At 38.4% G+C, this 13,796-nt stretch overlaps 1 protein-coding gene across 1 annotated transcript; it reads right to left on the bottom strand.

The window, feature by feature from the left end:
- Positions 1-45: 45 nt before the first annotated feature.
- LOC119562869 (apolipophorins) lies at positions 46-13,674 on the bottom strand. The gene is made up of 8 exons (XM_037875987.1): positions 13,520-13,674; positions 13,353-13,452; positions 10,444-10,473; positions 3,203-10,383; positions 2,916-3,136; positions 728-2,846; positions 547-667; positions 46-487 (listed from the first exon to the last, which is right to left on the bottom strand). The coding sequence occupies exons 2-8, from the start codon at positions 13,426-13,428 to the stop codon at positions 165-167; spliced, it is 10,071 nt and encodes a 3,356-aa protein (XP_037731915.1). The 5' UTR covers positions 13,429-13,452; positions 13,520-13,674; the 3' UTR covers positions 46-164.
- Positions 13,675-13,796: the final 122 nt, after the last annotated feature.

Here is a 13,796-nt window from a genome sequence, read left to right as displayed (position 1 = left end):
ATCTGATAGTCGAGTCCCTCGACTATAGCGTTCTTCCTTGCTTTGTTTTTATATTAAAATTTTTCGTGGTTACGTTTTTATTAATGTATTTTGTTCACTTATATTTTAGGTAATAGATATTTCGATTAATGAATAAAGGATTCAATCTAGAACTTGAAATCATTTTAGGCAGCTTTGGGCTTCTTGGTTGCAACAAATGTCGAGGACTTGATGACGCACTTGTGTTGGCCGTGCAATCCATGAATCGGCAGACAGCGACATTCACTGACAATTTCGGTCTTAAAGAGTGTATCTGCCAGCGATGACGTAATCTGGTTCAACATTTTCTTTTGATCCGCTGCCTTTAGCTTGTCGAAGTTTTGCGTTGCAAACACCCAACCACCGTTATTAAGGACGAAGTCAATACCCATGTCATTATCGAATTGCAGTTTGGTTCGCTTCTTTTGATCCTTTCCATCAAGGGTAGCCACCAAACGAGAGTTGAAGCCTGTAAAAATCAAATGTATTTTATGACTCACATAGATTGACATAGATTTAAATTCCTACCAATTAGTTTTTCAGCCGGCACTCCTTCTAGTGTGAGCGCCTTCACTGGTGCAATAAGATGGAGAAGCGCACCGTCAAACTTGGTAACAGATCCAGTCAATTGAGCTCGAACAAATTTCCACTAAATAATAGGAATTCATAAGATTTCGAAAAATTATTAAGCCCGAAAAGCTGCGCTTACCCAGTTTTTATATTCCAAAGAATCGCTTCGCACACCGATAATGCTCTTTGCCGCACCAGCACGGAATGGATAGTCTAATGCCAATTGGAACGCCTTTTCATCGGCCTGAGGTGCAATGCCCTTTACTATTTCCTTTAATGAGTTGTAAATATCCAAGATTCGTTTTTCAGTGATAATTTGCTCGACGCAATCGTCACAGAAGTTCTTTACTCCATTGAGCTTAACATCGGCCAGGTTTCCCTTGTAGTTAATTTTGCCATTTTCACTTGTGAGTAGAGCGGGATATCGCTTGGATTCGTCAAATACAACAACTCCGACTTGGACATCTGTGAAACCACGGCTTTTCAGCGACTCTCGAATTTCATTGATTGCAGGCGCTATTAGATTGGAAAGGACTACTGGTGTTACATTGATATCGACGACAAATACCACGTCCGCCTTGTTGTTTGGCAGCTTGACAGTGAACTCGTCTCCAAGGTCCCTCTGCCCCACAGGTCCACCGCACTTGATGCAACGCGGTGGCAATAGCACCCACTTGTTAATCTGTTTGACAGCGGAACCGTAGGCCAGAGCAAACGTACATGCAGCAGCCTCCTTATCCTTTTCGGCTATTTTAGCAACGGCATTATCACATGCCTGGCGGTAAGGTCTGGAGTCAACCGTCATAAAGTTGAAGGCAAGTGGTGATTCAAATCCAAATATCTCACTACATATTTCCTCTCTTTTCGGGCTCTCCACTTGGTCCTTGTCAAGTGCAACTGCTGTACATTTACCAACTCCGTAATCGTTGCCCAAGGCGGCCGAGTCTGCTGCTAAAGTACCATCAATTCGCAGAAAGTCGTCGTATGGCTCTGCATTGCCGTTGCCCAGAAGTCCCCGCGTTTTACTTGTGTAGAAGCCATTTATATTTAAATGACAAACCTTTAGATCCGTGGTGCAAACAATGCTTACTCCGTACTCAGAATGCAAATGAACGGTATAGAATCGGCGCCATGCGTGAAGACCAGACAATTGTTGTGGGTACTCAACAAGGTTTCCATTTATCTTCAGTGCCAAATTGTCGGCTACTTCAGCAAAGTTACCATCCCGATCTACGAGCGTGATGCCCTTAAGCTTTCCATTTGCAAGCTGGCCGATAATTGTGAAATTATTGTCCACACTGTCTTGAGCCAGGATATATTTGCAGTTTCCAGGGTACGCGAAATTCTGACCGTCGAAAGTGAATATGTGCTGACCATCGACGACATGGCCTCGTAGCTCAAAGTCATTAAAGAATATCCACGACTTAAGTACATTTTTGTTAAACAGAGCGTCCCAATTCTCATTCAACAAATAGTTCAAAAAACTTGATCTGAATGAAAGTATGGTTGGGAGTGTAGACAAGGAATCTAAAGAATGTGTCAGGGAACCAAACCATGATTGGAAATCAATAGCATGAGCAGATGATCCTGGAGCAGTGCTTTTAATCGAGACCCAAATTGAGCGTACGGCCTTAATTAAAAGCTTTCCAAGCTCTTCAAGCGACTTTTCATCATTAATTTGTTGTTGCTTTAGCTTTGCGCTTAAGTAATCTTGTAGTTTTTGAAGGAACTCAGTGGTCTCCGGAGTTTGCGGTAAAATACTTAACTGATCAAATAGACTGTTTACAAGCTCTGTAGCTTTTTCAATGAGCTTCAGACTTTTAACTTTGTCATCAATCTCATTACGTATGCTTTCAAATGACGGCAAGTTTGCGGCATACTCTTTAAGTTCGTCGATTGCACCTTCAGCCGCGCGAACCAAGAGCTTTACTATTTCTTGAACTGCATCGTTGATTGGTTTCAGAGTTTCAGCGACGGCCTTGCCATAGTTTTTCAGTGCTGGGCCATACTTATCGAGCACGGAAAGAAGGCTTTTAATTGTCTTTGTGTAGACCCTGATCAATTCCTTATGTAGTGTACCAACTAGATTGTTTACAGTTAAGATAATATCTTCCCACGCTTTGAGGAGCGAGTCCTTCCAAAGAGCTTGCAATTTCTCATAAGTTTCAACAAGTGTCTTTTGGGCTTTTTCGAATGTTTCCAATAATACCTTGCCTAAGTCATCAATTATAGCCGATATTTTCACAAATGAAGTTCTTCTAAAAAAATTAAATGGAAAGGACATATTTATGTTTATGTATAAAGGTTACACTTATTCAATTACTTACACTCCATCAATAATCGGTGCGATTGAGGGATCTGCCTCAAGCTCTTGAATAAGGCTCTTTGTATTTTCGACCAATTTGCCCTGCAGTTTTGAGAAATCTGGAAGGGCTTCCTTTGCTAATTTAATATTTTTATCGGTGGCTTGTTGTAGTTTTTCGAATCGTGCCTTGATGTTCTTAGCAATATATTCCGTGTCTTTATTTACTTCCGTGTCAGCGTCGAGCTGGCAAAATGAAAAAATATATATAACATTATTTAGAAAACAAAATATCTATTTATTTTTTCTTACCAGAAAGGCATTCACGTTATCATCATTGAAAACATAGTTTGTTTGCAAGAAATTGGTTGCATCTAAAGCCACGCGTCCGTTGAATAATTGCTTGCCGCTACCAGAAACATCGAATTTTAGTTCCTTGCCCAACTTGATTTCAGCATTGCCATCAATGAAGTCTTGACGCTTTAGTGAAATCTTAGCAGATGTAGGTTGAATCTCACTTGAAAATTCAATTGGATTCTTATCAATAACTTGGACTTTCGTATTGAATTTTGCATATCTTTTTTGACTATTAAAGTCGCCGACTATTCGAACAATCTGCTTATTTGATTCACTCAAAGAGATTTCTAGATTTTCCTTACTTAAAATCGATTTTGCCTTAATATCGATGGAACCGTTATCATTGATTTCCAGACCAAAATTGTACTCTTGGGCTTCCTTATCTACTGCCGCATTGGTGGTTATTTGGTATAAGAACTGAAGGCCAGCAGATTTGACAGTTGTAGTAGATGCAATGTTGAAACCATTTTTGGATGGGGAATTGCGCCATTCGCTGTTTCCAACAACCTTTTGTTCCGGCAGTCGAAAAACATCAAAAACTATTTCAGCACTTGCGATTTGTTGATCTACGTTACCATTAAGTCTTCCAGAAATACTCAATGGCCGAATAGTTGGATGCTCGAGCTTAACTTGACCATTGGCGTTTAGGGCAACGTGCTCGATGCCCGAGACGTCAAGAATAGCAAGAACACGAACAACATCATCGGGTCTTTGCAGCTTATCAATAAAGAATGAAACTGATTGCTCATAGTGACCAAAAATATTTCCATCCGCAGGTGTTTTTTGCGCGGTCTCTAACAAAATTTGTCGTTTTGGAAGCGTTAATTTAATAGTAATTGACGCAGGCTGAACGTTTGCAGTCAGTTGGTATTTAAAATTATTTCCGGTTATAATAAAGCTATCTAGATGGTACTGGTACTTAAATCCTTGGCGTATATTTTGGGACTTTAGCTCAAACTCATATGGATAACCAAGTTCACGCAGATCAACCAAAACAAGGGTTGAGTGTTCCACGGCATCCAGTTTTTGTTCATCTATGCTTACTAGGGATTGCACTTGAATGTTTGTGCACTGTCTCTTTTCTTCGCAAATGGAAAACTTCGTGTTGAATTCCTTGTTTGTAATCTTAATTGTGGATAGGCCGTTTTTGGTTCCAAAATTACCATTAAAAGTGTACGAGAACCCAACCTCCTTATCCGTAGTAACATCAAAAAGTTGATGGGTCAACTTAAAATTTCCACTATGTGATTTTCCTTGATACTGCACTTGGCCTTGGCCATCGATAATATCCTTATTTTGTTCTTTTTTAAGAGCATATGTGGCTGTGCCTAGGAATATTACGCCATTCACATTCTTTAGTTGAATTTTTATGTTCTTACCCTGTGCTCGTGCTTCAAGTTCGTAACCATCCAGCTTTAATTTCTTAGAGCTCCAGCTACCAACTACATAAAAATCGTCAATGCTGACGTAAGATGCTTCACTGTTTATTTTAATGTCCAATTCGGCCAAGTTTTGTACTTCAAAAGCTACCTTTCCTTTTCGCTCTCCCAATATTTCGAAGATGCTCGTGATAATAATGGGCTTTTCCTTTAACAAATTCAAACGAATATCAACACCCTTTTTGTGGGTCGAACGATACAATTTAGTATCCCAAATGTATGACTTTTCCGCCTGTTTGGCTTGTACAGTGACTACATACGTCGAGTCATCAACAGATTTTTGAGTGCGGATATTAAGGCTAATATCCTTTGCAGATTCGAAGCTGGAATCCAGCACATATGTTATATCTACTTCCTCGGCACCATAAGAAAGGGATGTATCCGTCTTCACGTATTGATTTCCGTATTGTGCATTAACTATGTACTTTTGCTTGCCGCTAAGGTCACCATCCTTCAAACTGCCATTTTGCTCCCGCTGATATTTTCCATTGAACTTTAATGGAGACTCCATGTTATTGGTTTGAGCTTCAAAATCCAAATTTCCTCCATTTGGCGTACCGTTCCACAGTGTGTTGACACGAGCGAATTGACCCTGACCGGTTTTGGAATCCACGAAAAATTCAAGAGTATAAGCAGCATTGTTATTGACCGTTGATGGTCTTAACAGTTTTCCATTACTTTTAATATCCACGAACTTTAAGCTGGACTTTGGGATTTCGATGTTAGCTTGAAGGTCATATGTAGCCGGCAAGATGCCTTGCTTGTTATTGTAATTTCCATTTGCTTTAACTGAGAAGAGCTCCCCATATTTACTTGTGATACTTATCACAGCATGCTGTGCACTGTACTCCCCTATGACAATGGCAACCTCAATGGGTTGGAGGAGTGGATTTCCATTAGCCTTAAGGCTTAAGTCCAAGTCTTTAGCTTCGCCGTGAGGTTGCTGCTTAATTTGAAAGCTTAGCTCAGACTTTTCTCCATCCAATGCCGTGTATACTAAAGTATTGCTTGCAGAAAATTCTTTTGTTTTTGGATTAAGCCGATCAAGCTTTCCCTTTAGTGTAATTGATCGTTTTTTATTGCTGCCAGATGGTGTATCACTAATCTGTGCATCCATGTTTCCTTGCACCACACCCGTTTTTGCATTTGTTGAAGACTTACGGTTAATATTACCGTCAATGACTCGCCCATCGGGAGTTGTCAATGTAAATGCACCTTGAACTTCGCCATTTGTTCGCAATTCTCCTTTAACGCTACCGTTGGCCTCGAAAATAACTTTTTTGTCGTTTGATTCCCCAATATTTTTAGTGGAAAACTTCAACTTATCTATGGTGTTTTCAGACTTCAAATGCAATTTCTTTTCTCCATCAAGCGATAGGGTAGTGTCAACATCATACTTAGGAGCTTGTATATGGAATTTGGATTCAATTTCTAGTTTGTGCTTCGGTTCAGTCTTTAGAGTCTCAAATGTGGCAGTCAAGTCACCCTTACCATTTTTAGCTACGCGAAACTCGCCCTTAGCAGTTAATTGATTCTTGACAATAAGATTAAGCTTCGCCGCGGATATTTTGTCTTGAGGGTGTTGGGACTCACCGGTTAGTTTGACAAGCTCTGCTGTGTCACGGATAATCTTAAACTCACTGCTGGTTTTGTCAGGTGTGCCAAGTACTTTGAGAACCCATTGATAAGATTTGTCTTTTCCACTTACTTGAACGGTGCCCTGAAGGTCAATTTTGATGTCTTGGACCGAGTATCGTTGTCCTAGTTCACCCTTCGCAGATAGTAAAGTTCCCCAACTGGTTGTAATACTGTTGTCGACAACATAAGCGTTTCCATTAAAATCGCATTTGGATACAACATCGATAGAATGCTTATTGAGCTTTCCACTCACCTCCAGAGAATAGTCTTGTACGTTTCGCTGATTGCTTTTGTATTTGACGTTAAGTGAACCGACTTTTTCCTCACGTGAAATTTCCACGTCGAGATCCAATTTATTTACATCAAAAGTGGACTTTACCTTTGCTGCTCCAACTCGCTTATTTTTATGATGGACTTCCACATTTTGCACAAGAGAACCTGCACGTAAAGAGCTGGATTCATCATCTCTTTGGAAATCAAAGCCGGCATCGCTATTAATGGACCAAGTAGCAGCTTTGCCAATAGCTTTAAGAGCATAGGACTGATCTGCTATTGTCAATTGTACCGAACTTCCATAAACATGTTCGGGTGTTCGTTCATCGTTTATAAATAAACCTGCCGCATACTGACCGTTCTCCAGTTCAAAATTTCCCTTTATTAAGAACGACTTCTGATCTGAAGCGATACGAAGCTCGGAGTTAAATGAACTTTGGCCAACATCCGACCATCCATTTACAATTATGCGGTCGTTATTCGCATTCGACACTTGGAAGTTTTCAAAATTGTATCTTGTTATCTTATCGCTGGTTTTTTTAACTACGATTTTTCCGTCAGCGCGATACCCATTTATGCTGTTTGAGATGCCATTATTGTCTTGAATTTCAATTAAAGGCTTATATTCATTTCCGTGCTTGCTAAGGCCGATTTTACTTTTTTTAATGTCCTTATCTTGTTCGTACTGGCCATATATTACCAATTCGCTGTTGTCGTTGTTTATTCCAGCTTCAACTCCAAAGTGGTATTGAGAATTGTCGAAGGATAATCTACCATAAGTCCTAGGCTTAGATCCAAGCTCGAAAACTACACTTGCATCATGAGATACTTTGGAACCAGGAGTGGAGTAGTCCAATTTCCACTTCTGGCCGGAAGGCTCATTTGTGTGAACCCCTTTGAATGTAAATTTGCGTTCCGCCGTCAAGTAAATGGCAAAACTGAATGGCTTAGATAAATGAAATTGGTCCGATATAGCAATTCCTTTTTCAGCATCATTACCGCTTCCTGCTTGAAAGTCGCTCAAGCTTGTTGAACTCTCAATGCATATGTTTAGGCCGACAACTTCAGCTTGGTTAAAGCATATCTCCCTAGGTTGGGCATTTTTATTTTTCTTGTTGCCCTTAAGGGCAACCGCTTTTTGTTTGTCTTGTTCGGCTACATATAGTTCGGTGTCAATTTTAACATCAACAAGCTCCAGTTTTTCGCGTGGAAGTTCGACGTCAACGTTAAAACCTTCTCCATCCTTGATAACGGCTACGGTTATATCGTTTCCGGTCGCGGAATGCGCAGTTGATACCACTCGGAGGCCAGTGGATAGTACTTGGGAATTGAAACCTACCTGAAGGTTGACACTTACATCCACACTCGGAACAACCTTTAATCTATATTTTGCCTTCTGCCAGTTCTGTTCCAGAACTGCATTGATGTCAAGGTTAACAGCAAGATCGATTTTGGTAGCTGCAAAGCCTTGAGCTACGATTTCCAGAGGTACTCCAATGCTAGTTGGATAAGCGAGATCTGTATCAAGGAACAAGTGGTGACTGGACAGTTGCTTTTCAAACGAAGATAGTTCTTGCTTTGCCTTTTCAAAAGAATTTGAGAAATAATTTATGATGTCATCCAAAGTACTTGGTATGTTGTCACCAAGGCTTAAGAACGCCAACTCCGAACCAAAGAGTTTCAATGATATATCCAAATTGAGATCTTGCACATTTTTGCTGCCGTAAGTTTTATACTTCTTCGATGTCTTAGCAACATCGTCGGCAATTGAGCGTCGGGCTCGACCACCAGCTCCAGTATTTGCGTTGTTTCCAACTTCAATGATCTTAACAATTTCATTGAAATCTTTGTTTAGCAACCCCTTCGGTCCTAGATAATATTCCAACACATCCTCAAAGTTTTCTTGACGTACGCTTGCTTCAAATACGTTGAAGTTAGTTCCAAAAATTTCTGTTGTAACATTAATACGAGATGATCGGGGTAAGAATCCATGTTGCGAATAAATTAATTGGTAGTCAGAACTGGCTCCAAGGCCAAGGGATTCCAGTTTGTAGGAAACCTCATTGTTGAAACTGTATCGTCTGTAATCCGCAGGAAACTTCTTAGTCACTCGAATGTTTCCTAAATGGTACCTTTGCTGCTCACGGCTGGCGTCTGTCGAGTCGCGAATGGCTTTTAAGTTTGATGAAATAAATCCTCCTACCTGGTTAACTGTTTCGGAATTGACTATTTCTGAAACCTGGTTGGCCACCTCTGCGTTGGGACATGAAATTGCGGACAAATAGGCTTCAATGCGTAACTCTGAGTCCTCGTTGCGGTTCTTGAGTAGTTCCAAAGCCTTAGTTTGCAGCGCTCCATTGCATTCAATGCTTGAAAATGCTTTCAAAGCAGCTACACGAATTCGATTGGAGCGGCCCGTGGAGGCGCACTCACTAAGGGCAGCAGCAGTATTGTCACTTAAGCTTTTGGCATTTCCTATTCCCTTTAAAATATACACAATGCGTTCTTCTTCCTTTTTAGTATTTGGCTTACATCGTTTCAGGCCATCTATAAACTTTTTAGATATTGCTTCGATTTCAGGTCCTTGGCAATTTCTTCCTAAACAAAATTTAGCAACTAAGCTACCCACAGATAGATACAATTCCTTAGGCGCATTCGGTAACAGCTGAGCAGCCGCTTGATTGAGTGTCTCTTTGTCCACACTTTTAACCAAGTTTAAAGACAGTATCGCTAGTAATTTTTCCTTATCATCAAACTTAGGAAGCTGTTTTAGTATAACTCTGGCAGACTCTGCGGTACTGGTGCGAAACAATCCATCCAAGTATACCTTGCGGGCCAAGACTTTGTTCGGATGTGGATATGCAGCCAGTTCTAATAAAGTCTCACTATCAGATTGACGAAGCAACCTAATAAACTCTACGAACTTTTTAGCGCTTTCTTTTTTCACATAATCGCCAGTCGAATCCACAAGATCGGATAGTATCGTTTTTAACGCGTTTATATTTTTCGATGTGTAGGTTTCTGGTCGTTGGAAAATCACGCTTCTAACATTGGAGCCAGTAGATGGCGAGTTAGCTTTCGTCCCGCTAGGATTTTTTAGTTTTAATGTTGTGACTACCTTTGCACTGATTTCGGAATTTCCCTTGGTAGACCCAATGAACTTGTATGTTTCTGTCAGCTGAACACTTTCAAGAAGACTGTTTACAATCTTTGACTCCTTTATATAATTCGCCTGCAATAGTAGGCTGGACGTGATACCAGCTTTCTCGTTCACTTCCCCGGACACCAGACCACTGTTTATCTGCTCCCTGTGTGCACAATTGTTTAAGTTGCGAACCTTCGTTATTATGTTCGCATTGCCTACTTTTGATGTCGAAGTATGCGTGGGGCACTGACCGAAAACATCAACTTCGGGTTCCACTTTTGTTCCCGATTGCAATAATGATATAACTGCCCGCTTAATATTCAGCGAGTAATCCAAGTCGCTGGAATCTGAACAAATTTGTGGCTCCAAGAGTCCACTAACCAGCGTGAACTGCACTGGTTTCTGGATGTTGTTCAAAATCCTTTTCTCTACGGACTCTTTTGTATTGGACACCTTTACGGAACTTAGCTGTAAAGTATACCCACAGTTTCCTTTCGAAAAAATTTTTGCTGACCCGGATACTTTGAGACTGGTATCATCGGATTCACTGAAAACCCCGCTACTCAGTCCAATGGTTAAAATACTGTCGAAGGAGTAGTCATAGGAATTTCCAGGTATATATTTCAATAATTCATTATCCGCTATGAGAAGATAAGAAATGTTAGTATCCTAATACATTTGTTTTAGTTGGTGTGACTTACATTTCGGACATCCTATATTGCAAGTGGGTTCTATAATTAAAAACAAACATACAATTAGTTCAAAATTTTGAAAAATATTTAAATATACGGTTAGGCTACATAAATAAAATAAATAATCGATTACACAGAGCGCATTCACAGCATCAGGACGTTGCTTCGAAAAAAAATGCAAAACAAAATTCAATTTGATCGCTAGCATGTGGAAAGTTTTCATCGCCAAAAAATTATTTCACTGCTATAAGCAAATCAATCAATGATGAGATTTCAATTAAGGCAAGCGTAGTGAGCGTAGATAGAACAGTAGGACCCTTTTAAGCATTTATAACAGGTTCCTCGCATTCGGGTTCTTTCATATTTTGAAACCCACATTTCTGTAAACTATTCCGCGTTGCAATGTGTAATCAAAACAAAACCCCATTTTCACTTTTACAAAGTATTGAAAAATGTGGACGCCAGACAGGTAGATTTAGCGTTTTGGGCGTTAGAGTTAGTCATAGCACTCCGATGAAACAAACGCTGCGCGGAAAGCTTTATTATCTGTTTTACCTCAACTTTGTAGCTTTCATATTTAATACGGAAAGATATGGCTAAATTGATAGACTCGGCTAGTGATCTTGATCAAGAATAGATAATCTTTATAAGCATGGACAGCATAGTTTTGCCTGTAACATATTGCCCTAAAAATACATTTTATTCATTTACTCTACGAGTAACTGGTAAATAACTTAAACTTCACTTTTGATCAGCTCTTCCTTGGCTCTTCCGTTTATTTATAAAGTAAGAAAAATAACATAGAGTTTTTTTAGTAATGACTGATTTCTTTACCTAAGTCGGAAATAAAAAAGAATTTCTATTTATCTCTTAACATCGCGTTGATAAAAAGTTGGTATATATAGCGGCATTCAAATGGTATGCAATTTACATGGTTTTTATGCCATTTTCTAATTTGAACCAAAAAGGTGTTTTTTGCTTTACCATACTTTTTGTGTGTTCGGCCCTGCAATAATTTATATTGTATTAAGTCGCTTGAGTTAAAAACCTTTGTTGACGATTGTACTTCAACATACACAAGTTTTGATATCAACTTATATGATATACATTTGACCAAAAAATACACTTTCCAAAACATTCTCATCAAACAAATTTTTCAAAAACTGGTAGAACAATGGACATTTTACAAAACAATAGAAATTTAAATTTACTTTACCCTGTCATAGGTCGTGCTAAAATCCCTAGAAAATTATAGCTACAAAGAATTTCTTCTTAGAGTTTTTATTATTTTTTTTTCAGAAACTAGACAGTAAAACATACCCGTTAAACATTATAGCCCTTGAGATCCCCCAACTTTTGAAAAATTGCCCATTATCATTTCATTTTCATACTTTATCAGGATTATTACAATGCGCCGAGGGTGAATTCGTATCGCAGACTATTAAATATTTTAATTTTTAAGCAAAGTAAAATCATCACATCAAAATTAAAATTCACTATTTTAAAAACCTTTTCAAGTATTTTGTTTTTTTTTTCGGTCATTGAATTGTATTCAGCAATTAACATAGTAGAAAACCATTTAGGACATTTTTATATTTTTTGTTGTTTTGTTTCTTGGACAAAAAAATAATAATAGTGGCATCAGAATTAAAGTCCCAACAAAACTATTTCATTTGTACAGCTCTGAGAGGGTATAATGATTTAAGTCAAAAGTTTGCAAAGCAATAGATGGGACGTTTCCGACCCCATAAAGTAAATATATTATCGATCAACATCACTATACAACTCGATCTAGCCATATCTGTCTGTCTGACCGCCCGTATGAACGCTGAAATCTAGGAAACTATAAAAGCTAGAAAGTTTGGTTTTGGCCGCTTAGCACCCTCACTTTTAAATTTGTTGTATACAAATGCTAATAAGATTTTGTTTTGATTATCCTGCAATTATAATTCGGGCAATTTATTAAAAAGTTATAAGCAAATAAAGTGTGCATTTTTGGGAACAGGCGATTTTCTACTTGTATATCTCTATCTACCTCCCACTGCCTGAGAGCTCCCAGTACACATAGCTGATTTACTTTATTTATTTATTTACTTTTATAATCCAGTCTAATGACAAGATGTGTAGATCGAATCGGATCATAAAATTCTAAAATGAAAACTCAGTTAAATAACCTGAAAGCAAGATAAGAAGCTAAATTCGGTAAGCCGAAGTTTGTATACCATTGCAGGTCGTTCCTGTTGGAGTAATGTAAATACATATCTTTCCGATTTTTACAAAATTAAAAAATAATCACCGAAATATGAAGATTCTGCTACATTTAAATTTATTGGCGCATGTGTTTTGTCGAAACCGAGAAATAACTATTTTTGTAATATTTTGACTTTAATGTTGCGATACTTCCTATAACAGCTATACGATTTAGTAGTAGTTCTAAAATAACAAAATACTTCTATATACCGAAGAAAAGAATTTGATCAAAAATAAGAAAGCTATAGATATTGTGGAATGGTATTCAAAATGCAAAAATTTCCAGAAAAATATCTTCAGGTATTCCTTAAATGTCTCAAACCGCACTATAAGAGCCGCATGAGAGTTGGAGCTAATATCTAATAACTTTCATTAAGACAAGTTATTTTTGCAAAAACTGGATAACTGCCTTGTTCAGCTGATCAAGACAAAAAACTTTTTGGCGAAGGTACAAAAACTTCGGGTCGGCGAAGGCAACAATATTTCTCATATTATCTAAAGGAAGAAATTCTAGAAAATGATTTTTAAATTCTTGATAAGCCAGCACTTGTTGCTGCTTACTTTTTTGTTCTTCATATTTGCTCAATAAAAATTGAAAGCTCAGGATTCTATAATTTTGTAGCGTAATGATTAAACTTTTCCATTCTTTTTATTTTTTTAACACTTACCGCCCTTTGCTGGTATTGTTAATAACACAGTCAGGAGGATTCCAACCAATAGGCATTTGTTTTTTATCCTCGCCATCACGCTTGGCCCCTTGGGGAAAGCCTGGGGAAAGTAAACAGCACAGTTTGAAAGTCTACTTTTTTTATAAAGCAAAAATATATATTTTTACCTTAAACAGCACAGATATAACTTCACTTTGTTTATACTTCTTAAAATGAGAAATACATAGACCGACCGCGAATTAAACCGATACGAATACGATGACCGCTGACTACAAATTAAGCCGGATTACGTGAAAACACTCACTTTAAATACCTCGAATAAATCGAGAACCCACATCTGCTCATGTAGTACATAGTTGTGGTACATATTATTTAAGTATAGACATGCATATGAGTGTATGCCTTCTAAATAAATACACGCATACTAACAAAGGAAAACTTGAG

This window comes from Drosophila subpulchrella, chromosome 4 (genome assembly GCF_014743375.2).
Source record: "Drosophila subpulchrella strain 33 F10 #4 breed RU33 chromosome 4, RU_Dsub_v1.1 Primary Assembly, whole genome shotgun sequence".
NCBI lineage: Eukaryota > Metazoa > Arthropoda > Insecta > Diptera > Drosophilidae > Drosophila > Drosophila subpulchrella.
Note: the sequence above shows the minus strand (reverse complement) of the source record. Positions and strands in the feature narration are given on the sequence as shown.

Coding starts and splice junctions, on each gene's coding strand:
- LOC119562869 (XM_037875987.1), bottom strand. CDS start 13,428: ATGGCGAGGATAAAAAACAAATGCCTATTGGTTGGAATCCTCCTGACT. Junction 10,474..13,352: donor AACAATACCAGCAAAGGGCG/GTAAGTGTTAAA, acceptor TTTTAATTATAG/AACCCACTTGCAATATAGGA. Junction 488..546: donor GCCGGCTGAAAAACTAATTG/GTAGGAATTTAA, acceptor TGATTTTTACAG/GCTTCAACTCTCGTTTGGTG.